The sequence below is a fragment of the Anarrhichthys ocellatus genome, unplaced genomic scaffold (assembly GCF_004355925.1).
Source record: "Anarrhichthys ocellatus isolate YVR2014 unplaced genomic scaffold, GSC_Weel_1.0 scaffold91, whole genome shotgun sequence".
Taxonomy (NCBI): domain Eukaryota; kingdom Metazoa; phylum Chordata; class Actinopteri; order Perciformes; family Anarhichadidae; genus Anarrhichthys; species Anarrhichthys ocellatus.
Window position 1 is genome coordinate 1,119,474 of NW_022280121.1, and position 25,967 is coordinate 1,145,440.

At 43.4% G+C, this 25,967-nt stretch overlaps 2 protein-coding genes across 4 annotated transcripts in view; one reads left to right on the forward strand and one right to left on the reverse strand.

Moving 5' to 3' along the window:
• Positions 1-1,627: 1,627 nt before the first annotated feature.
• Positions 1,628-3,931, reverse strand: mrpl19 (mitochondrial ribosomal protein L19). The gene is made up of 6 exons (XM_031875509.1): positions 3,840-3,931; positions 3,526-3,649; positions 3,313-3,431; positions 2,874-3,008; positions 2,364-2,545; positions 1,628-2,143 (listed from the first exon to the last, which is right to left on the reverse strand). The coding sequence occupies exons 1-6, from the start codon at positions 3,916-3,918 to the stop codon at positions 1,922-1,924; spliced, it is 861 nt and encodes a 286-aa protein (XP_031731369.1). The 5' UTR covers positions 3,919-3,931; the 3' UTR covers positions 1,628-1,921.
• Positions 3,932-4,564: 633 nt separating this feature from the next.
• The window catches only part of eva1aa (eva-1 homolog A, regulator of programmed cell death a), a 64,066-nt gene continuing 42,663 nt past the window's right edge, over positions 4,565-25,967 (forward strand). For 2 of the 3 annotated variants that reach the window (XM_031875477.1, XM_031875478.1), the window contains exons 1-3: positions 4,565-4,795; positions 22,644-22,867; positions 25,010-25,133. In XM_031875477.1, the coding sequence (XP_031731337.1) occupies positions 4,687-4,795; positions 22,644-22,867; positions 25,010-25,133 (457 nt within the window). In that variant the 5' untranslated portion in view covers positions 4,565-4,686. Of the gene's footprint in view, positions 4,796-22,643; positions 22,868-24,951; positions 25,134-25,967 lie in introns of those variants that run through there. The other variant, XM_031875479.1, reaches the window with a different exon arrangement.

The window sequence follows — 25,967 nt, forward strand, 5'->3', positions numbered from 1 at the left end:
TTTACAGTTGGTTTTGGTTGAGGGGTGGGATTACGGTCTCCTCCAACCTGCATGCCCCACCCCAATTCCACGGCAACCGTAAATAGAGCATATCTTGTTTGGGAGGAGGATTGACAGACAGGCAGTCCCAGATGTTTGAGGTGTCTGTCTGTGAAGGCTGATATGATAGCCTGTCTACAAGTTGCTGTGTGTGTGTGTGTGTGTGTGTGTGTGTGTGTGTGTGCGCGCACGCGCGCACGAGTTGGTGTTTGATCTCCTTTCCCAGCCAAAGGGCTTTAACTTTACTCCAGGTGCAAAGAAGTCAACCTGAGGGCATGGGAGGCACATACAGTTGAGATCACAACCCTGCAGTACATACACAAGCTCTCTCTCACACACACACACACACACACACACACACACACACACACACACACACACACACACACACACACACACACTGAGGCAGGAAGTTTCCTTGAAGCAGTAACTCAGACTGAGTAACTTTGTGGTTTAAACTGGTTTACCAGTCTAGTGGTGTCGCCGTGGAATGCTCCTAGAGACTGCACTGTGCTGGAGGATAAACATTACTGTTACCGCCTCCACAAGTGAACATCAATCAGTCCCAAACAGAAATACTGAGAGTCAAAAAATGAAAAGGTGAAAGGGCCAGCTGGTTCAGTGGGCAGTATAATGACAATGTGCAGGACAGGCTCCCAGTCTCCTGTACACAGAAGCAGATGGAGTTGGGTTTTCTTTGCTGCAGGTCAGGTATGATTGGGCAGAGGGTCAATTAGGTGGAGAGTAAACAACAGACCTGAACACACTGAAGTGAGGCTGGGACACAGTTGTTCAACAGGTGCATAAGATTTGGCAAATTTGGCTAAAATAATCAGCGAGCCATTAACTCTATCCAATAAAGTGAATTGCTGTGTAAGCGACATTAAAAGCTCTAAACGGCATGTCTTCCATTCTATTACCCTAAATGTAGCAGGAATAATTCCTGCGTATCTGCACACAGGAACTCTGTGTGGTCCATAATGAGCTCAGTAAACATCTGCTACTCCTGTATTAAAGACCATTTTCTCTGCGCCTCATCCTGTAATATGGAGAAATTAGAGTGCAGGGACTCATTCGGCGTGTTTATACACACACACACACATTCACAGAGAGCAGACATAACATACGGAGTCCAAGTGTTTTTATGCAACCCAACTGACGCTCTAACATACCATCTCAACACCACAATTTTCCATCCGCAACAGTAAAACACTACCGGGTGTCCTCGGTGTATGGTCCATGACTACCAGGGTTGTTGTTTTTTTTAAGTGAAGGGTGCTGAGGCTTGATCCAAAGAAGCAGGTTTACAGATTCATCTGGAAATCTTTATTAATTTAACCCCAGAAGCTCCTCAAATCTGGAACATGTGAATGTAAAAAATACTATTGTTTTTAGGTTGCAACTGAAATAATACACTTTGTTTATTTAGCACGGCAGCGTTTCCCTCCAAACACTGCAGAACACAACAAAGGCTTGGTTATGCAACTTTCATAGAGGAATAGCACCACCTACTGTCAATCCTCCATAGCAAACACAAATCTACCAATAGTCATCAGAAACACAACGTCCTATGATTCTGAGGAGAACAAAATGTAATTCAAAGGCTTGGAGGGTTTAATGGTTTTATTATAGGAACCACTTAAAGGACTTTGAAAAAGCATTTCCTGTACAGCAGACTGACAAAACAAGAAGAAGAAGGCATGACTCCTCAGATTACAACACCTCCGTGTACACGCTGGCGTGGTTGTAGTAATCCATCTGGTTTAACTTAATCCAGCAGAGTGTTCGTCATCCATGCAAACCTCATGCTCCTGTCTTCCCCCCCCCCCACTCCTGAAAAAGTCTGTTGATGGTACATTGATCCATTTGCAGAGGCTCTTTCTCACTTGCTCATCTCCTGCTGGACCTCACTGAGGATCTGCTCCTCCAGTTTGGACGTGTCGTACTCCTTCAGCATGTCGTACTCCAGCCAAGGCTGGGCCCACTTCTGGGCGTGCTCCATCCTCTCTGGGGTCAGGGACAGGTCAAAGCGAATGCCCTGGATGTTGAACTTGGGTCGTTCCCAGCGTTTGGACCACGGCTTCGGACGCATCCTGACCTTCATCTGGTGAATAGACAGAAATGCTAATATGCTGCAGTTCTTTTGGATCAAACCACCCAGTGAAGGCACATTTTTATCTAACTTACTTGAAACAATACCTGCATTACTAGGAATACTGATACATGCAGCTGTACAGAAAAAAATACTTTTAACATTATTAAGTACAACGAATATGTTTGGGGGACTTTGTTATGAATTAGGATCCATCTTGAGGCTCTCTCACCTTGTTGAAAGGCACCTCTCCAGTGGGGGAGAAGGGCACGGGCTTCATGTCCGGGTCGACAGAGCTGTACTCGTTCAGGGCGTCTCTCAGATACATGAGGTTGTCATCGAGCCTCTTCTCAAGCTTCAGCACGTCAATCTTCTGGATACGGGGGCTGTACAACTCGTAGCAGATTTCCACTCCTGAGACACACACACACACATGAAGAAACCGGCGTTTTAGCTGAAGGACGCCTGGTTCACTTCTTGTAAATGTTAAGGAACTCTGGATGGAGGAAGTCTGTCTTCTTCCTCAACCAAGTTATAAATGGCCAACACTACGGTAGAGATGTGGACATAGACAAATATAGAGGGAAAGGGACAGGCAGACTCAATACTGGTTTACAATAATATCAAACATTTTGGTTAACTTAAACAAGACATTCCTTCATGTCATGAGACAGTGATGCCACAGCCTGTGTGCAAACCTTTGTTTACTGAAATGCTTACACAGAAAATAAATAAACATCACCTTGATTATCAATGATGTTCCTCAGGACACATGTGGCTCCCAGCCCCTTTCCACCCCTCTGGATACAAATGCCGACAAAGCGATTAATTTTCCCACTGGCATTGGGGTCAGCCATGGTCACTGCCAGGATGCTCCCTGAAAACAATCGGAAATAATTTACACCATTTAAAAATGACGCAATCAATACACTTTGTGCGTAATTAAAAAAAACACAATTGATATCAGCATAGCAGCATTATTTAACACAATGCATATTGTTAATAAGTTTAGGAAATTGCCTTGATATAAAATAGGATCTGAGGAGGCTTTGTATGTCTTAAGATTTGGAAACAGGAAGTTCCACAAGTGAAGGGCCGAGACAGCAGAGGTTTTTGGTAATCTTACACCTGTCACCTCACAGTGGTCACGTGCCTGTTGGGGGATTAAAGAGGTTTCTTACCTGCGTAGAACTCTGGGATGTTGAGGACTTTCCTCCTGCGAATCATATCTTTCCTCTCAATGGAAAATTTAAAAGGATCTGTCCTCTGTCTGGGAGGGATGAACTCTGGGCTCAGAAACCTGAGAGGGACGAACAAACAGGACATCAATTAACAAAACCATGCTGTGTACAGTATGCAGCGTTAACATGTGAATCTGGGAATGTCAGTCATACTTTCGCAGAGACGCCACAGTCTGTGTTTTATCTATGATGACAGGCTTAGGTGGAGGGGTGAACTTTGGTGGCTCCTCGCTGTTATACGCCGGAGCCAGACGACACAGTGACGTCGATATGAACCCTGGAAATAACAAGAAAATACGATAAAAATCCATGTCAAAGTCGTGGTCGCTATTTCGTTAGCTAACAGTCTAGCGTTAGCTAACGTTAGCTCGTAGTTCGTGGATGTACGTTACATTACAAGTACAACACATCTTCGAAGGCCTGGCAGTAGACTACCGGAGACAAGTGAGCTTCTTCGGTTTGCTTACGTTCATTTTGGAGCCGCAGGTTTCGTAATAACCTCAGTGAAAACATGCATTTGTCGAGCCCTTTCGCACAGGCTGCCATCTCTGACCTTCTGTTGGCGCATGGGTATTTGTACGGAAGCCGCGTAGGGAGATGTCAATGAAACGCGATTTGTTGTACTCTGCAGTAAAGTCTGTGGTCCACAAGATGGCGCAACCGTTTCATAGGTTATACATCATCTAGCCGGGTCCTGTTTCAAATGCATTAAAATATAGGAAGTAGCACATAAATACTGTATTAAAAAATATATATTATAAAGATTGATGCATTTAAAGATGCATTTATGGATCTAAATAGATTTACCTTTATTCCACTCAAAAATGTAATAGTGGTGTGAGTATTGAATCCTCTTGGATTCTATATGTCAGTAAAAATTGCAATATGATACAATAAATACACTCATGCCACTATCCAATAATACAACACTCTGAAAGGGGCCATTTTGCCCCCCAATGACTATCATATTTTTACTTTTAATAATTGATGTAGACTACGTTTGTGCTTTTAAGTAAAATTGTGGATAATATTACTTGTAATTGTGTCTGGTGGGGAACTCTGGGTCTTTGAGACCATGCAGGGGAGCGGCGGTCCTCCAGGTGGGCTGCCTCCACAACACGCAGTTAGAAATGCACTCAGAGAGCAGTGCACTGCACGACCCGCACAGTCTCACGGCGGTGTGGTGGGAGGATGAGGGAGGACTAGAGACATGGGACCGCACATCTCCCGCACGCGACGCAGCACCTGAAACCCAATGCGGCTGCTGGACTTTGTAGTGCTACGGAGAAACTCACAAACTTTAATGCTTCAAGGATGTTCCTCTCAGATGGGACTCTCTCAGCCGTCAGTTCTGCGCTCCTGTTGGGAATTACGTGTCTGAGCGTCCTCAGCGATCTCACCAAGGGCTCATCAGACCTTTCAGGTTGGGTATTGTTCTGTTGTGTTTCTTTTTTTTTTTGTAGTCTAAAAGTTGTTTTTACAAACCTTCAAAAAGCAACGATGCAACAGTATAAGTTCAGATGGCCAGATGGTTTTATACTGCGTTGTTGTGTGCACTCAATTAAGCCTCATCCTGTTTTTACGCGAGAGAAGTAAACAATTAGCACCCTAGTAGATGAAAAATAAAAAACGAGTCATTACGCATGCTTTAATTCGTTGAGCACGACACTCAAAATAACTACGAGCAGTGATCTCAGTGCTGTGTGTCGCATGAACCTCTCCTCCCAGGACGACCCGTGCCCGTGGCATGCTCACTCGAATGTTCTGTTTCTCAAACCGAGCAGAATGATCAACTTTAACATGTGGAAAAAGCCTTTATCTTTTGGCAAATTCTGACCCACGTTGAGGCACTTCAAACGACAGGTCGTCCTTTACCGAAGCCACCTGGCTGTAGGGGATTAAGGCTTGGTTTATCAGTACAGCGAATATCTGCAACACACACATCCCATTGATGGAATGGAGATAAATGGGTTAATGTGTTACTAGATGGGAACTATTGTCTAGACCAAGTGCTGCAGATTTACAGCTCAGAGAAGAAAGCAAACTTCAGATGCCTTGTATGCAATCAGTTTGAAAAGATAAGGTCAATGCGAGTCATATCAGTGCCCAGGACCTGCCGATTACCTCAGGTTTATGTGCAATCCGGTGTGACTGAATCTGTGAATCTCAATTTATGTGCCCTAAGAAAAGGCAGCATATTTCTAAACTAATGAGTTGTTTTTTCTGTGTTGCATTAAAGACCATTGAGCTCTGCTGAGCCCAAGGCAAGCCTGCAGGTTTTGTTTACTGTGCCATAAAACTGGAAGGCAGCTTTGTGTCGGTGTTAATTGATCTCTAATGGGTCTAATGGTTGGGAACAAGCAGACTACCACTGTGGGGAAAAAGGTGCTGAAGAGCAGATGTATGTAACATGCCCTCTGTGTGTGTGTGTGTGTGTGTGTGTGGCTGTGTGCACATGTGTCCAAATGTGCCTAATGAGCTGCTAAAGATCACGGTGAAGTGAAGGCTGTTAACGAGGTTACATTTCTGTAATTGTCATGTGTCAGTGGCTGTTGGTTTGGTCATAAATGCTATGAGAGTAGATTAAATGGTGGTTAATTAAGCAACAAGGTAAAGCTATTAGAGCATCTGAATCCAGATTTCCGCTGGTCAGTGCAGGTTTACATTACAGTCATTTAGCAGATGCTTTTGTCCAAAGCGACTTACAATTCAGTATCTATCTATACACCGTAGGCACAGCTACGGCAGCAATTTTGGGGTTAAGTGTCTTGCTCAAGGACACATTGACATGCGACTAGTGAAGCCGGAGCCGGGGATCGAACCACCGATCCTCTGATTGAAGGACGGCCCTGCTCTCCACTTAGCCACTGTCGCCCTTCACCAATACCCCGGCTTAGGCACGATTATTCAAAATCGATATCATAGGCGAGGAGATAATTCGTTGAGATCTCAGCTTTGGTGTAACTTTTTTTTTGTTTTTGTCCTGGAAGTGGCTCATTGATACCTTTGCTCCATAGGGGGATGGGGAGGAGACACTGCTGTCATTTTGGGATCTTCCATTGCGTTACGTGGACCTGAGATCGGTTTTGAAGGGACGCCGGTGTTGAGTCCCCAGATGTGATTTGGTTTTGCTCATCAGGATCTCTGTGCAACATGCTTGAACAGAAATGCTGACAAAGCATGCCCAGTGAATGACATGAGAAAGAGGACTAAGAATACCTCGGGGACAAAGAAATCCTTCAGTCCTCACATTCTTGACCAGCGGAGTCTCCCTGGAGACTGAGAGGGGTGTTTTTTGATTGACAGGTGCTGCCAGGCTGACAGAAGTAGATGTGGTAGAGCATCCGATGCTCAGGGCTCTTATCGGTCATGCGGTCGGATTGGCGATGGTGGAAAATCTGGTCACATCGGTGAACCTGCGGTGAAGTGACCCAGCGGAGCCAACTGTTGATTTCCAAATGAACGCACATCATATGTTTAGTTCCTGCCTCTCTGTATATCTTGTGTTTGCATCATCTGTTGACAACTCGAGTAAAAGCAGTTTCACATTTCATCATGGAAACAAACGACTGCATGTTGGTGGGTGTTTTGATTCTGTCCCCCCTGTTATCATTTTCTATTATACAGCTGCCTGAACGGGTAATTACAGGTGTGGAGTGAGCCGAGCAACACTTAAGAGCCCCGTGGGCTAACGTAGCCAGCAAGCTCATTATGCTGAATGTTCAACAAGTCATTGATGCTTTGCTGTTGTTGTTTTGTTAATATAATCTACAGTACACGGCGTTATCGTCGCCTCCCCTACATGTATATCCATTTGTTCAGGTTTACTCACATGACAAGCTTGTTATGTAACTGTTCTTCATCAGACTGTGAGCAGCAAACCATCCATCACCGGAAATGACCGTCACGCTTCTTTGCCTTTTTGTGCAAATACCATAGACTGTATATAAGGCACATACAGACCACACTGCACCACAAACACTGGATGGTGTCTCACATGTTTTAACACTAAAATAGAGCTAAAACTCTTTGTGTAATCTATAAATCATTAACATCATTTTATGAGTAAAAGTGCCAGCTTCTCAGTTGTTGCTTTTCTTTGTCTTAAGTGATGGTAAATAGAAAAAGGCTTTTTGTCGTGGTTGGACAATAAAAGTAATTTGAAGACTTCAGACTGGTCTTTAGGGTGTGATGGGTATATCTTTGACATTATCCTGACAAAATAATCTGCCTAACAAAGTCAGAAAACATATTTTTTGTCAACACATATGCTGTGTGATGAATGCTGGACTGTTTAAAAAAAAAGGGCGAAACAATGACAGGAATCTAGCATTTGCTATAACTGGGCCTTTCGCCTGTGAGTTACTTCCAAAACAAAGATGTATTGTATGTCTCTTTTAAGCACAGAACATTTCAGACCCAGTTGTTTATTACCAGACAAAATATATGACGCTGCCAAAGGGTTACAGTGCAGCAACTTTTCTTCTCTTTCATTAAACCCTCTAGGCAAAACCCTATTTAACCCCTGTCAATGGGATGTGAGGCTGTTGAGGGGCCAAGGGGTCAACTGAGGTCAACCCATAGTAACTGTGAGTGTGTGGTTAGGGGGAGTTATCATCCATCTTGCTCTTTGTTCCCCCCTGTCGAACCTCATCACACATGTTGACCACTGTCGGGAAAGAAAGAAAGAAAGACACCGTTTTCTTTAGGTCATGAATTTAAATTCCGTTCAGGCGAGGCAGATGTTTGGATAACTTCAAAGTAGGGCAGTGAAGTTGTTTGGGATCAATTCAATTTGTTTTATCAGTTTTTACATTTACTTTTTCTTTTTTGTCAGTGTTTTAACATTGGATACACATACTTTGTCTTTGGTCAGAGCCTCTCCAGCCATATCTGTGTTCCCATGTTTACTAAGATATAGATGCTGTAGTTTACTGGATTTTCTTGCGGTAAAAAGTGTTGATCAAACAATTACAGCTGAAACGAGACAACTAATTGATTGGTCTTCAACAGAAAATGAATTACTCTTTTAAGTCATTTATCAAGCAGAAATGGCAAACATTTGATAGCTTTTGGATTCTCAAATGTGAGGATTTGCTACCTTTCCTTGAAAGTGTGAAATGATTGACGATTGATAGATTGTTGGTCGGACAAAACAAGAAATAGAAATGGGCCTCTTTTGGTTTTGGGGAAATTGGGATGGATATCTTTTTTAACAAATTCTTGCACTTTTATAGACCAAACAATTAATTAATCAATGGAATTTTTTTTGAAAATAATCATTAGTTATAGCCCTAAAAACAAAGGCTTAATATTGTGATGTAAAGAGCAGAGGTCGATCGATTAGTGGATGTTTAAAGGCCGATATCATAATATTAGTTTGGAGCAACAAAAAGCTGACAGACAATTAATCGGTCGATACATTGAGAGCTAACTTTTGTGTGGAGAATTAAACTCAAGACGGGTCAGATATGACGTGAATACCACTTGTCATCTTGTTATAAAATCAGCTGTTCCCGGGATGCAAAGTTTTGACATCCATTTTCTAACACTATCCCCAGATTGATGCGTTAAAGATTTTTTTCATAGAGTCAAACAATCTAAATAATACAATTTAAAAACAGAATTTAAAGTCTGCCGGCCGGAGCACACTGAGTTGCCAGTCCGTTGTTTAGATTATTATCAGGAATTAACCACATTCGCACACTGACATTTTCAGCAAAAGTGGCCCTCATTATGTGAATGGAGCCTCTATGTGAAACGGTGATGGACGCCCCTGAGTGACTGGTTGGCGGCTGCGCCGACTATCGGAGCTCAGTTCCGCCGATAGCGATAGTTTGTATAATGTCCCATTGGCGCCGATTAATCTGCCAAACCAAATAATCCGTTGACATCCGGTAAAAAGACTGGGGAGCTCGATCCTTCAACTGAGACAGATCAGCTGATTGCTTTGCTCTGGGCAAGCGCTCTAAGCTGCCTGACACTGCAGCCAACACTCACACACAGACACACAAATCCACCTATATTACCCTATGTCCTAGTCCATATTACTGAGCGCTACTATCTTAATCCGCTCTGATTTTTGAGTGGCCTTGAATGAAGGGTAGCACACTGAACCCCATGCTCTCCTCTCCCAGCCCCTTCCCTCCCCCCCCACTCCAACACTCAGCAGCTCCCTTGCCTCCTCTCCCCACCACCGCCCCCCACCTCCACCTCGCTGCCTCTACTCCTCCCTAGGGCTTGCCTGATCACTGTTTCGGTGTCTTGTGTGCACCAGGTGAGCTCTGTCTAAACAAATCCTGCCTCCCACTTGTTTTGTCTACTGCGGTGGAGGCAGACAGCGAGGGCCGGGCATAAGGCGGCTTTTCTCTCTGACTGAATAGAGAGGGGGAGCTGCTGCTATTGAAAGAGCCCTCTCTGTGGGCGAGTTCCCCAAGGAGTGAAGTGTCAAGATATTTTGATTCATTGCATGATGGTATCACAACACAGAGTTGTTGGGTGTCAACGAGCGAGTGAGTTCTTTAATAGCATGTATTGTTTTGAGACACGCTGAATCTATAAACCACTTGTGTGGTGCTTCAGATATGTTTGCGGTTTGAACAGGTTTGAACAGGTTTGAACTATAAACTCTTTGATTTGTTAAATCCATCACATTTCTTTAATAGATAGGAGACACGTTGCAGAGGGTTGAAGGTTGCAACGTTTTGAAACCCCGACAAAATTTTGTCGGGGTTTCAAAACGTTGCATCAAATCTGAATCTAGTTTAGAATCCGCTTATCAAATCTAAATCCTTTTAAATCCCTTCTAAACAAATGTGACGCTGAAGAGTTTTTGGGTGCATGTGATGTAGAGAACCGCTGATTGTGTGCGCTCCTGTGTGCATTTATGGCACAGGGGTTGCCATACAGTGGGAGCGTGCGGTTGTGTAATTTGAAGCGGACGTCTGGCACAACGTGATGGCGATGAAAGACTGTGTTAGTTCCTCCCCCTGGATACAATAAGTACATAAACAAACACACACATCAAGCAACAATGTGGTGCTGGTGATGAGAGATGAGTGTTTACAACAGGAAACAACTCTTCCCCTCTGCTCCCCTTCAGCGTGAGGAAATGACATTACCCCAACTCACACCAGTAATAGACACGGCATTTTAAAGACTTATTAAAACCTTGTTGAACTTCAGCTTCTTTCAAATGGATTTACTTTCTATTTGACTCCAATAACAACGGGGTGAAGGGACTTCAGGACAAAGCTTTGAACACAAACGTGTCGACAAGATTAATGTGAAAATTAGTTGAAACGAGCTTTGAGTCAAGTCTCGGCACAAAAGCCATATTAACGTGCACCAATCAAAATATGTTTTTGTCTCGTTGCCAAGATGTGTGTGGGAAGGCAGCACCTCCTGACTGAGGTAATGCTTAATTAATGATTTGGCTGCTGGTAATATTAAACTAAATTAAGTCCCGGTGGTATGTCAGTTATGTCCTGGTACCACGAAAACAACAGAAACACATTTGTCAGGCAAACTGTTTCCAGTCAGTGAATGTCTTGTCTTTGAGCATTTTCAGTGTGTTATACATCAACATCAAGTTATTCTGCTGCCGTCCCACAGAGCTTCCAATGGGATGATGTTCTGTTCTCTTTGTGCAAAGGGAATGCTACTCTTAATGTGTGTTAGTTCTATTTTTCAATATAAAACGTAGAAAATGGTCGAAAGGTTCCTGCAGAATTTATTGGTATGGACAAAGTGTCAAAAGTCTCCACTACTTGTTTAGTTTGGGCCGCTGGAAAAAGCTATTCGGGACCAAACAACTGCTGCCTGGTTGGTGTGAATGAAGTCAATACAGAGGTGGTAAGCTTAGTCTATACTTGCTGTAGTGAAGTCGGCGCGAGACTCGTGCGCCAGAAAATGACGGCCGGCGAGTGTTGGGAGTAGGCCCCCCCCCCACAAGTGTCGCGGTTGTGCAACTTGGCACTCGCAATCGCGTTACTGTTACGAATAATTCACTGATAAAAGCACTATTTACATGTCCAGGGATTATACAAAATAGGCCGATTCTTTTTGAAATGTTTAGAAACAGGAGGTCTTTATTTGAGTAAAATTGTTTTCAGGATATCCAACCTTTGTTTATTTCAAATGCATGTAATACTTAACTTGTTTCTTTACAGGACTTGTATGAAGGCAATACAATATTCCATGAATATGAGATATGAGTTCACAAATAATTACAATCCCTCCTCGGCATTGTGGAGGTTGGTTTATGGCGTTTTGCTGGTTCTACCTGAAGTCTATGGGCATATCTATTGGTTACACTCATTGTCTTTTTGATTCTTCACAGTTCAATTTGTTTGTACGCCCTCTGTCATTACGGGGAATAATGTAGCACAATATAAACACCTCCGTTCCTTCTCGGGCGCCATCTGCAGAAGCTCGCGCTACGGCGCCAATGCGTGAGTATAAACAAAGCTGAAGTGCTTGTGTGTCTTACTCTAACTCCCTGATGAGTGATATTTAGTGCCCACACTGTAACTATCCGCTGTGCCTGACTGAGAGCATGTGAATGCATGGCTTGTGTTGTAAAGTGCTTTAAATGGTCACTAAGACAAGAACGAAAGAAAGGGGGCTTTATAAATGCAGTGATACGAGACATTCATTCAGTTTCTATGTATCGATATGTTGTTATTATTATAAGTGGCAGTGTAATAATCCGAATGAAGCGTGTAGTCAGTTATACCTTACGTGACCTCTTTGATTTTGCGATGTGTGTTCATGTAGTGCTGATGAAGCAGGATGACAGTCAGTAACTTAATAACTGAATAACAGCTCTTGGTTCATTTGTAAAAAAATCTAAAAAATCTTCTCTAAATCAAATAAACCAGACTACAGGTGTGAAGCAGCCTTAGGGTCTCACCCATATACTGTAATGGGGTGTTATCAGTGTGTTGACTGAGGGCTTACATAGGCTGTGAAAAATCACTATAATCTGAGTGAGAGTAGGTGTCACCTTTTCAAACAGCGTCTGTCTCCAACCCGGTTTTTTGGGGGGAAACTCCCAAAATAAACTCAAAATGACCTACGTAGGCAGTGGATGAGTTCTAACTACCGGCTGAACAAGGCTGTGTGTCGTAATCAAGGCTTATAATCAACCCGTAATATGATAATCAGTATTTAGCATAGATTTCTGTCAATCCCTAAAACCACCCACATTTCTCGCAATAACTGTTATTGGGGAGAGAAGAGGGGTCTAATTCCTAAAGCATTTTACTGCAAAGATGTACGTATATGTAGACATCGTCAGGTGTGTGTTTGCACTTGCCCTCTCTTGCTTGGGGGAGGTGTAAGAAGCCCCAAAGAAAACACCGTGAAAAACTTGTGAGGGAGATTCTTTAGTGACACCCCGGCGCTGTTGCATGCAGCTCCAGTTTAGCGAGCTGTCCTCACATCTCTGCTTAGACAACAAGCGTGTGGTTAATTAAGAATGCAGTCTTATTTGTCATATTTTGAGCACAGACAAGGTATTTTCCAGAGAGAGTTTGTGTTCACGTTGGGAATCAGATAAGCAGTGCGATATCTGCTGCTGCAAGCACAAAGGGGTTGCACCACGCATTGAAAGGATGAAACTGAGCTGTAAACAGAAACAAGTTGTGAGAAAGAGACCGGTGGGTGTGTGCACACTTATGTGCAGGCTGCTGAATTATGCTCTCAGCGAGCCCCATGACACACACACGCTGAAAACCATGCGCACACACCTTTTCTGCTCCTGCATCTCAGAGAATGTCAACCATGCTTTGATGCCCCTCCTCCTCCCCTCTGTCTCCCTTTTTTTTTGTTTCTCTGTTTCCTGGGAGCTGATTTATGTTTGGTTTGGGAGTCGACATGTCCGCCTTGATCCGGCTTCCTTTTTATCCTTTCTTCCTCCATCCCTTCAATCCTCTCTTCCATCTTCACCTCATGCTTTGTTAGGAAAGGGAAAAGAACATTTTGAACACCATTCCTTTTTATGGTTTGATTAAACCCCTAGAGGCAGAGATAGAGAGAGAGAGAGAGAGAGAGAGAGAGAGAGACAGCAGGGAGAGATGGAGAGGTAGAGAGCGAGCAAGAGAGATGGAGAGGTAGAGAGGTGGGGCATTGAAGGGCCAGTCTGAACAAGGAGGCATTGTGTAGCCCCCCAACTGTGTCGGACTGACAGTCTACATTACAGCATGCTACAGCAGCCCGCTCCCCAAAGCACTGCTAATCTGTTGCTTACTGGCCCCTCCGGCTAGCTCAGGTAAGGGGGGAGGGAACTGAAGAGAGATTTTCTCTTGTTCTTTCCATGTTTAAGCCCAAAACATTTGTAGCATAGCGTCAACCTAAAACATAAGTCTTGTTATAGCTGGAAGTTGGTGGAAGTTCTGGTGAGATGTCACTGGTTGTTGTAACTATCGTCAGTTTGAATTGCGATACGAGTCATTTTTTGCTCAGAGATTCATCCTTCTTCACAGATGGGCTTTGATAAAATGCTAACCTCAGCATGCTAGCATGGTCGCCATGAAATTAACATGCTGATGTTTAGAGAGTAAAATGTTTTCTGGTCACAATTTAATTAAGCATGTTAGCATTTGCTTATGAACTCTGAACACAAAGCCCAGCTGAAACTGATGGGGATGCCCTTTGTTTTGCAGGTACTTGGTCACCAAAGTTATCACAATTCATCCTCTTGGGAACATGAATGTGTGTACCAAATGTTATAGCAATCCATCCAATAGTCGTCAGGCTAGCAAACCCATATCATATTATTTAAGCTTGAATAGGATGGTTTGGGGTTTTTTGGTTGCCAGACTAGAGAGTAATGATATCACACACCAGGCTCTGTGAGGGCAATAAGCGTATCATTTGAAAAAAAAACGAGTAGATTTATGAAAATAATCGTTAATTATAGTGCGGTAGTAGTACAGCAAAGGGTTAATGTGTAGCAGCGGATGTTATACAGATCGAGACTTTACATTCAACAGGCGAGAGGAGTTCTACCCAAGGAGACCCCAGTTATAGCTACAAAAACAAACTCTCTGTGAAACTCAGAATGAATAGGGCAAGGTAAGCTTTCACATCCAGTCCGGTCATTCCTGCAGATACGTCTGGGTTTGTTGTAAATGGAAGGGGATCTCTCCCCGCTAAGTCCCATTAGACATGCTGCAGACGGCTTCTCCCTCCCTCAGCTCCTTAGGAGTTGTTCTATTGCTTGTTTTCACAGTGCAGCCCCCCGATAAGCTTGTTAATTCCCCAAAAAGCTCGACCACTGAGTGCCCACCCACTTCTACCTCTTTTTTTGCTCAAAGGAAATACCTCTATTTTTTCACAGCACACATGCTCGAACCTTGATAGAGGTATGCTGCCTTCTGTTATTCCATTCAAACTCATTACATTACATGACGGAGGAGGGAGGCTACTGGAACTGATGCCAGGGTAGCCAGCGTATAATGACAGAATAGAGTTGAGATTCTGCAGTGATAATGGATTCACTTTCAGATTCTGGGTCAATTTTGGATGAATTCTGAAACTTTGGCCGAATATTTTGCTGCCAATTGCATCAATCAAGCTTTCCAAATTTGCTCCTGTTTCAGTCCACGCTTCTCACACTGGCTCCTTCTCCTTAGCGATGGCAGCTGACACTCATGGGTATCAAAGTACCTATTCTCTTAGTTATTTATCGAAGATTCGTTCACTTGTGTTTTTAATGAGAGGGGATTAGTTCTCCAGCAGAATCAGGTTCTTTGAGAGCTCCCTCAAAGTCTTCTCCAACTCTAAATGTATATAATTGACTATAAATGGTTGAGTCCTTGGCATTTGTCTGACTGAACTGCACAACAGCAGCGAAAAAGAAGTGAAAGGAGATGACCTTTCTGTCACAAGCTGTCTTCTCTAAGCCTGAGGCTACCACTGCCCCACCCAACAATCACTTAAATCCAATCCGCTGCGGTGAGGACGACTGATGAAAGGTACATCTGTCGTTCACTTTGTGGCAATAAAGCTCACACACTCGTGCATCTGTCTGGTGTCTGCCAGACTGGCCAGTGATGAGGCAGTCTGGATGCCACCCAACTCTCCCAGGCCATAAAAGTGACCATTAAAATGACAGATTCCTCTTCCTCTGGCTCTCTCTGGCCATCTCCCCGTGTCTTTCTCTCTGTCACACACTTTTTCTGTTTGTCTCTGTGGGCGTCTGGACATGCATCCAAACATCAGGGAGGCTGTTCTGGAAACCTCTGTGCCCATCACTCTTTCACCCCTCTTTCACCCCCACACACACCCCATCCGAGCAATGATGAGGAACACACATGTGCAGAGACTCAGAGTAAAAACGTCCTCTCGCCTTGTGCCCTTTGACCCCCGGGGGTCATAAGGAGAGGCACGTGCTAACAGAGGTCATGGGAGGGCTTGGGTGGGACCAGTGTTTAGTTTTTTTGGCAACTCCCTAGGGTAGACTTAGATGGCCTCTCTCCAGCCCGGCAGATGTTTATTACCCGGTCACCCCCTCAGGATGAGCTTAGACAACAGACCCACAGGTGGACGTCCTCCTATTGTCTGTAGAAGTATGACGCTGATGTCCTGAAATATCAACCGCTGCCTTTTTAACATGACTAAGTTATAGCCTAAGCTTCTCTTGTGATTTCATTTAAGCCAAACCGTTCTGTGTGGATCAGTTTCTCTGCTGCACAAGCAGCAACGAGCGAAAGGAGCAAGAGGAGCGTGTTGCATTCATGTTCTCCTCCAGAGCATACATTTCTCGACCCGCCTGATACAATTTTTAACTTAGCTTGTGACATCCCTCGAGTTCTCTCTAAAAGAAACAGCTGAACAGGGAGCAAGGATTCACTAAATGGTTTGGTGAAAGCTATGTAAATTCTATGCTATGACCAATTGAACTCTGGTGGCAGATTTTAGACCGACATGCAGCGCTCTCCAACAGCAGCATCAAGATAACGAATGGTTTTGTCTGGTTTGAGCGTTCATGGTGACCAAACACCTTACTAAAACACCTAATATTGTTTTTTTCCATTATTTTTCAACCATTTATCTATTTGTTATATTCATACATCAGTACATTTTCCAGGATGAAGCCCTTGTTGCCTCCTCTGCCTGGTGTTTATTTCTTTTTAGTCTTAAGATTTTCTTTCCTTTTGGTATAGTGAAAAGGTTTTTGATCATTTCATCCTTTTAAGACCCATTGTCCATAATACACACACAGCCCATTATAAGCCTGGGAGACTGCTGCTGTTGGACTGGTGCATCAGGGTGTGAGCAAATAAATATGCTGTGTTCAGGAAAGCTAGGGGCTGGGCTGGGTGTGGAAGTTTGTTGATCATGTCCAGCAGATTGAAGTTCGTGGGCCTCTGCATGCCTCTGTGGGTTTTTTGTGTATATGCATATGTGAGTGTGTGTGTTTGTGTGTGTAGGTGTTAGAAAGATAAGCCATCGGGCAAGCACAGTGTTTGTGTTTGTGTCTCTCCGGTTTCATGACTTCAGCTGCTCGGGCTCCGGCCCTTGTCTGTTGGGAGAGGAAAGAGGATATGTTAGCAACTCGGGACTATCACCTGAGTATATTGGGTATATTAGGTTTTCCTTATTTTTTCGCCTCACTCTTCCCAGTTTCATAAGCTGTTGTTTGATGTGAAGTTTGAAAGCAACGTGTGAAACGCATGCTGGGTTTGTATCCTGGGGAAAAGGGGGAGGACACTCTTTAGTGTGAAGTCAAAGATTAATGCTAGGGTTAAATCCAGGGGACCAACCTCATGTCATTAAGCCCCCTCAGCTGACACCCCCATCCCCCCAAAAAAAACTGTGTACAGTGTGTGAGTGCTAACATGTTCAGTAAGTACTCTAGGAATCCTGCACCTCACTCACTTCAACAGCCGTCACGTGCCCCCCATTAATGCTGTCAATACAATACAGCCCCCACTTCTGGCACATGCTTTTCCACTTGTTCTGCACATCACCATGCTACCAATGACTAAAAACACAAATAAGACATTAACTGTGGATCAAATGACTGTGTTATATAGCAGGAGTCACTCATAGTGACAAACCTGCAGAGAGTTATCACCCAACTGTGCTCTACAAACCCTTATATCATCTTTCAGCTCAAATTCATGCACAAAATGTTTGATTGTTTAACTCAGCACTTACAGCTGCACTTGAAAGAACTTTAAATGTGCAGCACTTGATTAGTTTAAAAGGCAATCCTGCTCTAACTCAAATTTAACTGCTTAGGTTTGAGCAAAATATCTCAATGCTCTTTTTCTGCCCCATTGCGCGATTAGCAAGAAAGGAGGCTAATCCAAAACATGACTATAGCAGCACGACTAATGTATTGTAAGCAGAGGAATGCAGTGTATTTTAGGAATGCATTTTTTTTCGGACCCAAATCTGAATGGCTTAGCAGTTAGCACCGGCATCTTTACAGCAGCCGTTGATCGTATAGCTTTCCTTTGACATCATGTCCACTGTGTAGCGGTGTGTCCTTTGCGGCGTCCGTGTGAACTTTTGCTCCGTTTTCTTTCCATGTTCGAGGTCTCATTTCATGTCGACACACCTCATAAACCAGTCTCATTCAGCTATCATATATTCAGCTCAAGTTCAGGTAAGAGGAGGTGAATGCGGAGCTCTGACGACGTATGATTTAGAAGCAGTGGTTGCTTTACCTAAACTCCAGGCCACGCTCCAGGCCCTTGTGCCGCCTCTGTGGTCTGAGGAGAAAAGTAATTACTACAGGGCCTAAAGCCACCAGCTTTGGCCTTTGGACCTCTGCTGCCACATCCTGTAAGCTGTGGCTTCACCTTTAAAGGATCCTTTAGCTTTTTTTCTCCCGACCAGTACGCTGTCTTTCTCTTCTCTCGTCCAATTAAAACCACTTCCCTCTCGACATCTTTTCACATTTTTGAATTACCACTTGATTATCTAGCAGGTGTCTCTTTGGATTCAGCATGTCTTTATCTATCAATTTCCTTCTCCGCCACTTATCTTCTTCTCTTCTGTTCATAGTTCTCTTCATCTCCACCAGCCTCCTCTAGAGTGTTGCCAGAGCGCGGCGAGCGTCTTTGAGGGAAACCTCCGCACTTCCCAGTAATCACCACTTAAAGGGAATTCCTCCTCCAGCAGCAGGCCTGCAGTCCTGCATCTTTGAACATTTGATGGTTTGATGGCTATAATTTGCCTAAAATAACACCAATAAAGTCATGAAGCTGTAAATGCCTAACTATAGCTAATGTACCAAGATGAAACACAATACAGCCTTTTGATTTTGTAGCTTTCAAGAATGTCTTGGTTCCTTACTTTCTATGGAATGTGCTTTGAGGAGTTGTTTCAGATGCATCTGTATTGTTCTACATACATGATCTATTTAAAGCAGTTGTAGTTACAACTACTATGCCTGCTGATTATCTCTAAAATACAATTTAAACTGGAACCTTTGAGCCACTAAGCTAAGACGTTAATCTTCTACTATTCTGCAATATTAATCATCATTGCCCAATGCAAGAGGCTTTACAAACATTACCTCACAAGCAACATCAAATCCAGTTAAATGAGTAAGCAGTTGAATAATAAGCAGCATTAAGCCTGCGCTATTATAACACCTCAGTAATACATTGTTCATGCTCCAGCCAATAGGAGGAGGTGGCATCTTTCAAAAGCAGGGGAAAGCCCTGAGCAGGAGTAACAAACTCCACCTGAACTGCCTCTGGAGTCAAACCGTCCCCCTTTCTCCTCTCTCCTTTCTCTTCCTCCCTCCTGGCCTCGGTTCGCGTTAGAAATACCTGTCGCTCTCATTTCGTAGCAGACACTGAACACCTCAGCTTAGTGGACCATGAAGAAAGTGAATAAGAGCTTCCTCTTAGTCGGACCTGAGAGGAGAGACGGGTAAGATTGCAGTGGGAGCTCCAGCTGGGAAAATGCACGTTATACGGATGTAATAAAGAAGCATATTTACCCACAATCGGCTGTAAATTTGCATTGGTATGTGACCTGCACCAGGTTGTGTCTAATCAGTGAATCCCAGGGAGGAAAGCCTTCTCCCAACAGGCCTCGCTCTGTGTCATGTTGACACAACACAGCGGCCCGTCACTAATCTCCATCATACCTGACCTCTCCACCGATGGGTCAGACTTTAGGGTCATCACATGACCACAAATGAGGCGCTAACATTCACAAGGGCCTCCCATTCTAGCTTTACAATTGGCTGAAAGATTACGCCTACTGACAGGTTAAATCGCATCATATGACAAGTTCCCATCTGTGTTGGATGATAGATACAAAAAGCAGGTGCCCGTCGTCTGCGCCTATGTTTATAACAAATCCCTATGCTGATTGTGCAGAGATTAAATGGAACTTGCACGCCTTTCAATCCAGTTCACGACAAAAGCGATCCTGTTTGTACACGAACAGTAATCGTGTCCGCAACCTCTTGTCTTTTAATGACCGAATAAACAAAACAGCAGACATAATAGTGCGGTGCTTTTGTCAAGGGAAAGGGCAGAGAGCTAGTTAAGGAAGGAGTCTGGCCCCACATGAAAAGGAACAGGGAGGACGAGAGACGCCTGGGTGTTCCTCCTGCATTGTTCAGCCTCCTGCCTCTGAGGGACACCTGTCATTGGCTGGGCGGTAAACACAGGTGCCTCAACCCCGCCTGATTTGTTGGCCTTGAAAGGAGTCTTCAGTCAACAGGTAGCGTGAAGGGAACAATAGTCATGATCCTGAAGAAGACAGAGAGAGAGAGAGTGGGAGGAGGGTGGGATGGCTGAAAAAGAGAAATGGATTCTTTAGAAAGCACCTGAGGGTTTGTGTGAGATAATCTGTTTGCTTTTACCCACAATCCCTCTTTGTATGGCAGAGGCATGGCACATGTGTGTGTATTTGGTCATCCCTCTCTCCAAGAAACTCCTCCTCCAAATGGCCTGTGCAAATTCAATCATCCACCTTCATCCCTCTCTGTTTCACCCTCTTCATAACCTCGGCCATTTCCATGGTTACACCGCTGTACCCGAGGCTCAGAGGGCTACACAAGCTCGTGGTCTCTCATGGCACGGGCGCCTTGCCAAGAACCAGCCTTAATAATGTGATACTGTTACCCCAGTGCACCACACACCCTGGCCTCAAGAGCTAAGCGCTGCGGCTTGTTCCTACTTTGTTTGTGTTGACGTTTTCTATACGTGTGTGTGCGTGTGTGTGTGTGTGTGTGTGTGGTCTCACTGCCAGGGGGAATGCCAAGTTCCTTCTCACCCTGTGTGGAATGTGGCAGACCTGTGTGTAAGCCGGAGATCACTGTGGGAGGGGGAGCAACTAGTTAAGCCCACAAGACTGAAAGAAAGAATCAAAATTTCAATAAGTGACGCCATAAGTGCAATTTCTAAATCGGACAGCCTTAAAATTCATTTTAAAGTGGGTCATTCACACATTAAGTCGAATAAAGAGAAAATGTTTCATCATTGAAATCCAAACACCTACATGTTCATATACCAGATCTTATTTCAAGGTTCCTATTTCTATGATTTTATTGCAGGATGATGCATATGACCTAGTTGGGATCAAATACATAAATGAATCCAGGTAATTAAAACTAATTGAGCTGTAATGTAAAGGAAGCTGCTGTATGTATTTCACATACTGATCATTTTAAAATAGGATTGCTTGTGCACCTGTTCTCCACTTTTACAACCCAGCCACAGGTGGAAACCCGTTTAATGTGAGCAATGGTGGTTTAATAACCATCTCTATTTAGAGAGGCCGACCTTTCAAAGCCGGAGAATGTCTCTTGTTTCCCTTCCTTCTTTTAACTGTGGCCATGGTGATAAGGGGACAATGTGTGTGTTTTGCGTCTACCCGTGTGTGTACGTGCATGTGTGCTAACGTGTGTGTTAGAGAACGCTGTTATTTCCTCTTCCCGACCCAAACACTAACCAAATACAGATAATTGAATCACAGTGTGTCCACTTAGCAAGAGTGTGTGTGTGCGTGTGTTTACTTCTCTGTGAATGTGTTTGCAGAGCACTTAGAAGGAAGCTTGAGCTCGCGTTTGGAAGTTTTCAGTTGATAAAATAGTAAAAATAATTGCATTTCTCTGAAGTGTCTCAGTATCAGTTTGATTTATTGATAATAACCTGACATTTGAGAAGCTAAGACTTAAAGAAAAGTGTTTGTTTCTCCTCTGCAGCAGCCAGCAGATAAATGCTCCAGATAAGTTCAGAAGGACATTACGGGACAGTGGCCGGTGGATCAGCTCGCTCCTTTATCTGTGATTTCCTTCTCAACGTCTGGAATGTCAATGGTGGCTTTGTGATGGGCTCAGTTCTCCTGAGTGACTGACTGGCTGACTGGCAGCTCTCAGAGACTCTTAATAGGAAAGTAGAATCAGCCGAGAGACTTCAGTGTTTTAAAAGAATGAGAGCTTTTATGTGATTTGAAGCAGCCTCAGAGGTTAAATGAAAGTTCACGCGGCGCTTGTTCCATTTAATGGTTTATATAATGCTTCTATTGACAGGCTTTATACCAGCTGGTTGTGTGGTACAAGTAAATATAGTTACTGGCAACATACGAATAGAAATTGCAGATAAAAGCATTAAGAAAGACAGCTCCATGATGTCTGGGTAGGCGTATGCAGAGCTATGCCTCAGAATGCTCTCAGAACTCTGTTGCAAATCTGTGGAAAAAGCCCAGTGAGGCGGTATGTGTGTGCGCTGTATCCTGGAAGGAGAAAGTGTAATAATGTCAGGCTTTAAAAATCATCCTTGTCAGGTATTTTTTAATATCAACCAGATAAGTGTATGTTCCACAGCCATGACCCGGAGGGCTGACACTAACAGCTAAATAAGCCTCCGCTTTACCCTCTCTGTGTTATTGTGGTATTCTAGGCCCTGGAGGTGTCTGCTACAAGGAAGCAGTGATCTGTCAGGGCTTGCTGATATGCAGCTCCGGGAAATTAAGTGGAAACACTTAATTTTTGAACAAATAAGATCACAAGAGACTGTAGCATGCTGCCAACCCTCTCTGCATATGATGGTAGAATGAAATGAGGGATTAAATGGTAATTTAGCTTGGGCAATGCAAAGCAGTTGTAACCATGCCAAGTAAGCATTTTCCTCCTTATTGGTTCCAGTTTATTGAAATAAAATCATTCAGCTTAAGGATGCACGTATAATGCAAATCATGCCAAAGGGCTCAAGACATTGTCAATGTTTTGTGCATGTCGTGATTGACTGAAGTAACAGCTGATTTGGCATTTTGCTGTCTCATAGGTTACCTGTCCAAAGTGTTGAGGAACCACACAGAGCAGGCCTGTGACGGAGACTTCCTGTCTGTTCGCTGCCCGCCCCGCACCACCATCACCATCCAATCAGCTTTCTATGGAAGGAGAGGCACCTCTGACCGCCTACAGTGCCCTCAGACCTACCAGGCCCTCCTAAGTTCTTATAACGCCCGGGAGGATGACCGATATTGTTCTGTGTCCACCGCACTACAGGTTAGTAACTAAGCTCGCACCTGTTAGTGTTTTGTGTCAGAAAAGGAACATTTTGTCATCATTTTGGTTACTTTTCTTCTTTTTTTAATAGGTTGTTAAAAGTTGTCCCCGGTGTCTCCCATGTCTCCCAGACCCAGATCTTTCTCTCTCTGTTTTTGGCTTTCGTCCCTCAGTTAGTCCACTCTTCTCACACACACGCACACGCACACACACACACACACACACACACACACACACACACACACACACACACACACACACACACACACACACACTCTCAAATCACTTGTGGTCTGCAGATCCTTCTGGGAGAAAGTGTCCTGTACACTCCTAAAATTGGCCAAGGGTTATATTTTGGAGGACCACACTGATTATGTAATGCTTTGTGAGGATGTTTTCCGGCAAATTACACTCTCTAAAGAGGAAGCATGCTTGTTCCCATGACACAAAGAGATTTCATGGGGTCTTTGCCTCAGCATCCTCTCCTAAATTGGGATGCGGCTGGACTAGAAGCCTCCCTTTGCAGCACCAATACAAACACACACAAACACATCCTGTTCAGCATTCACTGGATCCTTTGGTTTATTCTTGGTCCCCCTGCCTTCTAGCGTCGAACACCCTCCGTTTCCATAATAGACAGGATAGCCATGAATGCACAGACACAGAGAGTGCATTGTACTGAAGTGAGAGAATGACTGACTGCTGCGCCACCCACATTAGTACAACCCTGAAGAATCCCATCGTACGACCTGTTCGTGACCCCCGGTTTGTTGGTATTACATATACCTATGTCTCCAAATAAAAATGCTTGCTTCAAGGGTATCCCGATCTAATGGTTATGTTCATTAACCGTCAATCTAATGATTTGATTTAATTCTATATTTAATCTATGAAATGTCCATAAATAATCTAAATCACCAAGTATGTGTACACATACAATAAACTTGACTCTGGTTGTTAGTATTGCTCTCAGTGCACAGAAATAGATAACAGCTGGATAACAAAGAATAGACGGGACTAAAACTGTTCACAAGTATGTGAAAATAGGTGTATATATAAATATATAAATATGCATAAAAAGCACCTATGACCTACAGAATAATAAAATATAAAATGTCTATATAAAAGTGTTAAATGTAAATAGTGCGATGAAATAAATACTGAATACATACGTATACACATGGACTGAATGTGTATACTGTATTTACAGCGTGTAGAATATATATTGCCAGTGACAGTTGATATGTAGATATTGAAAACTGTAAAATGATAGTCTATAATGGGAGCAGTGGATGTTTAAATGGTTAGATAACATACCATTAAGAGTTACCATGAACAGTTCCAAGAGATGACATTTTCAGAATGTTATTTAAAAAACAAAGGTATTTGATTAACAATGATGTAAAACGGAGGAAAAACAGATATATTTGAGAAGCTGTGAATTGCAAGTACTCAGCATTTTAGCTTGATAGAAGACTTTAATGATCAATTGATTATAAAAAGTAGTTGCATTTTTAGTAGTAATTAGTTAATTGACTAATTCTTTCACTAACACAAGTAATCCTCACATTGCAAAGCGAGTAGAAGCATTCAGCATTGTGGTACTTCTAATTGATTATCAGTGTGTAACCTTTTCCATCAAACATTTAATAATGATTTGGAGATATGTCTCTGATCAATTTTACCTTAAAATGTTGAACTGGCTTTAATCTATGTTTTCTATTTCTGTCAAAAAAAATCCCTTGAAAGGGACCTGCATATGCATGAAAACCCTTGTTTCTCCTTCTGCATTCCACTATTGGAGTAAATGCTTCTCCTTCATGTTAAATTGGGGGCTGGTGGCTCTGAACAGAATCCATTGAGTCATTCCTCCAGCCAGTGGGATTTCACTATCGGAGAAGCTATTGTGTTGGAATGTGCTCACCTGGCTAAAGATGATGAAACTAGAGAAGCAAAAGGATGCCAGGAAATGAGATGAGTGGAGCTTTCTCTTTACCTGCTCCTCTCTCCTCCTTATTCCCATGGCTATAAGCAGCATGTTTGAAGTGGTTTTAGGTTTGCCTCACCATCGTTGCCTTTTTGTTCTCCCACTAAACCTCTCTTTGGTCTTCCCCCGCTGTCTGTCACTCTGTCCTTCTTTAGAAAATGCTGGACGAGTGCCAAGACAGAAGGAGCTGTCAAGTCCTTGTCAACAGCCGCGTGTTCGGGACGGACCAGTGTCCTGACAGCAGTAAATACCTCATTGTCTGGTACAAATGCAGACCTAGTAAGTCCCTCACCGCCTCGTATCTTGACAGTGACACACATTTCTGTCTCTATGTGCTGGGACAGGTTTTTTTTTCTTCTCTTCTCTCACACACCTCCACATTGTTATTATTAGAGCTAGGAGAAGGTGTTGCTTTGAAGTGTACATCGTCCTTTCAAACAATGGCCATGACGTAAATGGCTGATTTCTACTGAAATTGGTCATTCCCATATTATGTATATGTACTTTAGGTGCATCCATATTTTTAACTGAACTTTGAAATGTACAAAAACAGTGTGTAGATTTGATCAGGTGCCGCTGTATCCTCCGTGTACGGCAGCAATGCAAGACATGGAAACTGGACAGAGCGGCATAAGAAAGCCACGATAATAAACACTTTTGAGTAAAAAGTTTTTTTGTTAGGGACTATTTTCAGCCGTGGATTAATACACGTTTGGTGCGCTAGTGAGTATTTATGCGCTAGTGAGTATTTATCAAAAACTACAGTGCCCATGTTTGTCCTAATGAAGGAACATGTCACCGTGTGTCACTGTGTTTTTATGGGACAACAATGGAGGAATAATTGTTTAATTATGAATTGAATATTGTTTACCTCACAATGGACCGATTTCTCCAATCATTTGCTTCACTATAAATTCGACACCGAATTAGGCGTCACAGTATCTATGTGAGTCTTTCCTTCTGCTGCCGTCTTCGCTGCTTCATTTAAAAGAAGAAGGAAACCCTCTTTGCATGCCTCTCCCTTTATCCCTCTCCCTGTGAGCCAGGAAGCTAAGAGTATCACTCCAGAGGGGAGCCACAACAGTGCAGTAATCCCACCCAGATTCTGGTCTC

Bases quoted from the DNA above. Each gene is read 5' to 3' on its own strand.
- mrpl19 (XM_031875509.1), bottom strand. From the start codon at position 3,918: ATGGCAGCCTGTGCGAAAGGGCTCGACAAATGCATGTTTTCACTGAGG. The intron at 3,432-3,525 runs GTATGACTGACA...CGTCCCTCTCAG, and splicing joins ACTGTGGCGTCTCTGCGAAA to GTTTCTGAGCCCAGAGTTCA. The intron at 2,546-2,873 runs GTGATGTTTATT...TGTGTGTCTCAG, and splicing joins GAACATCATTGATAATCAAG to GAGTGGAAATCTGCTACGAG.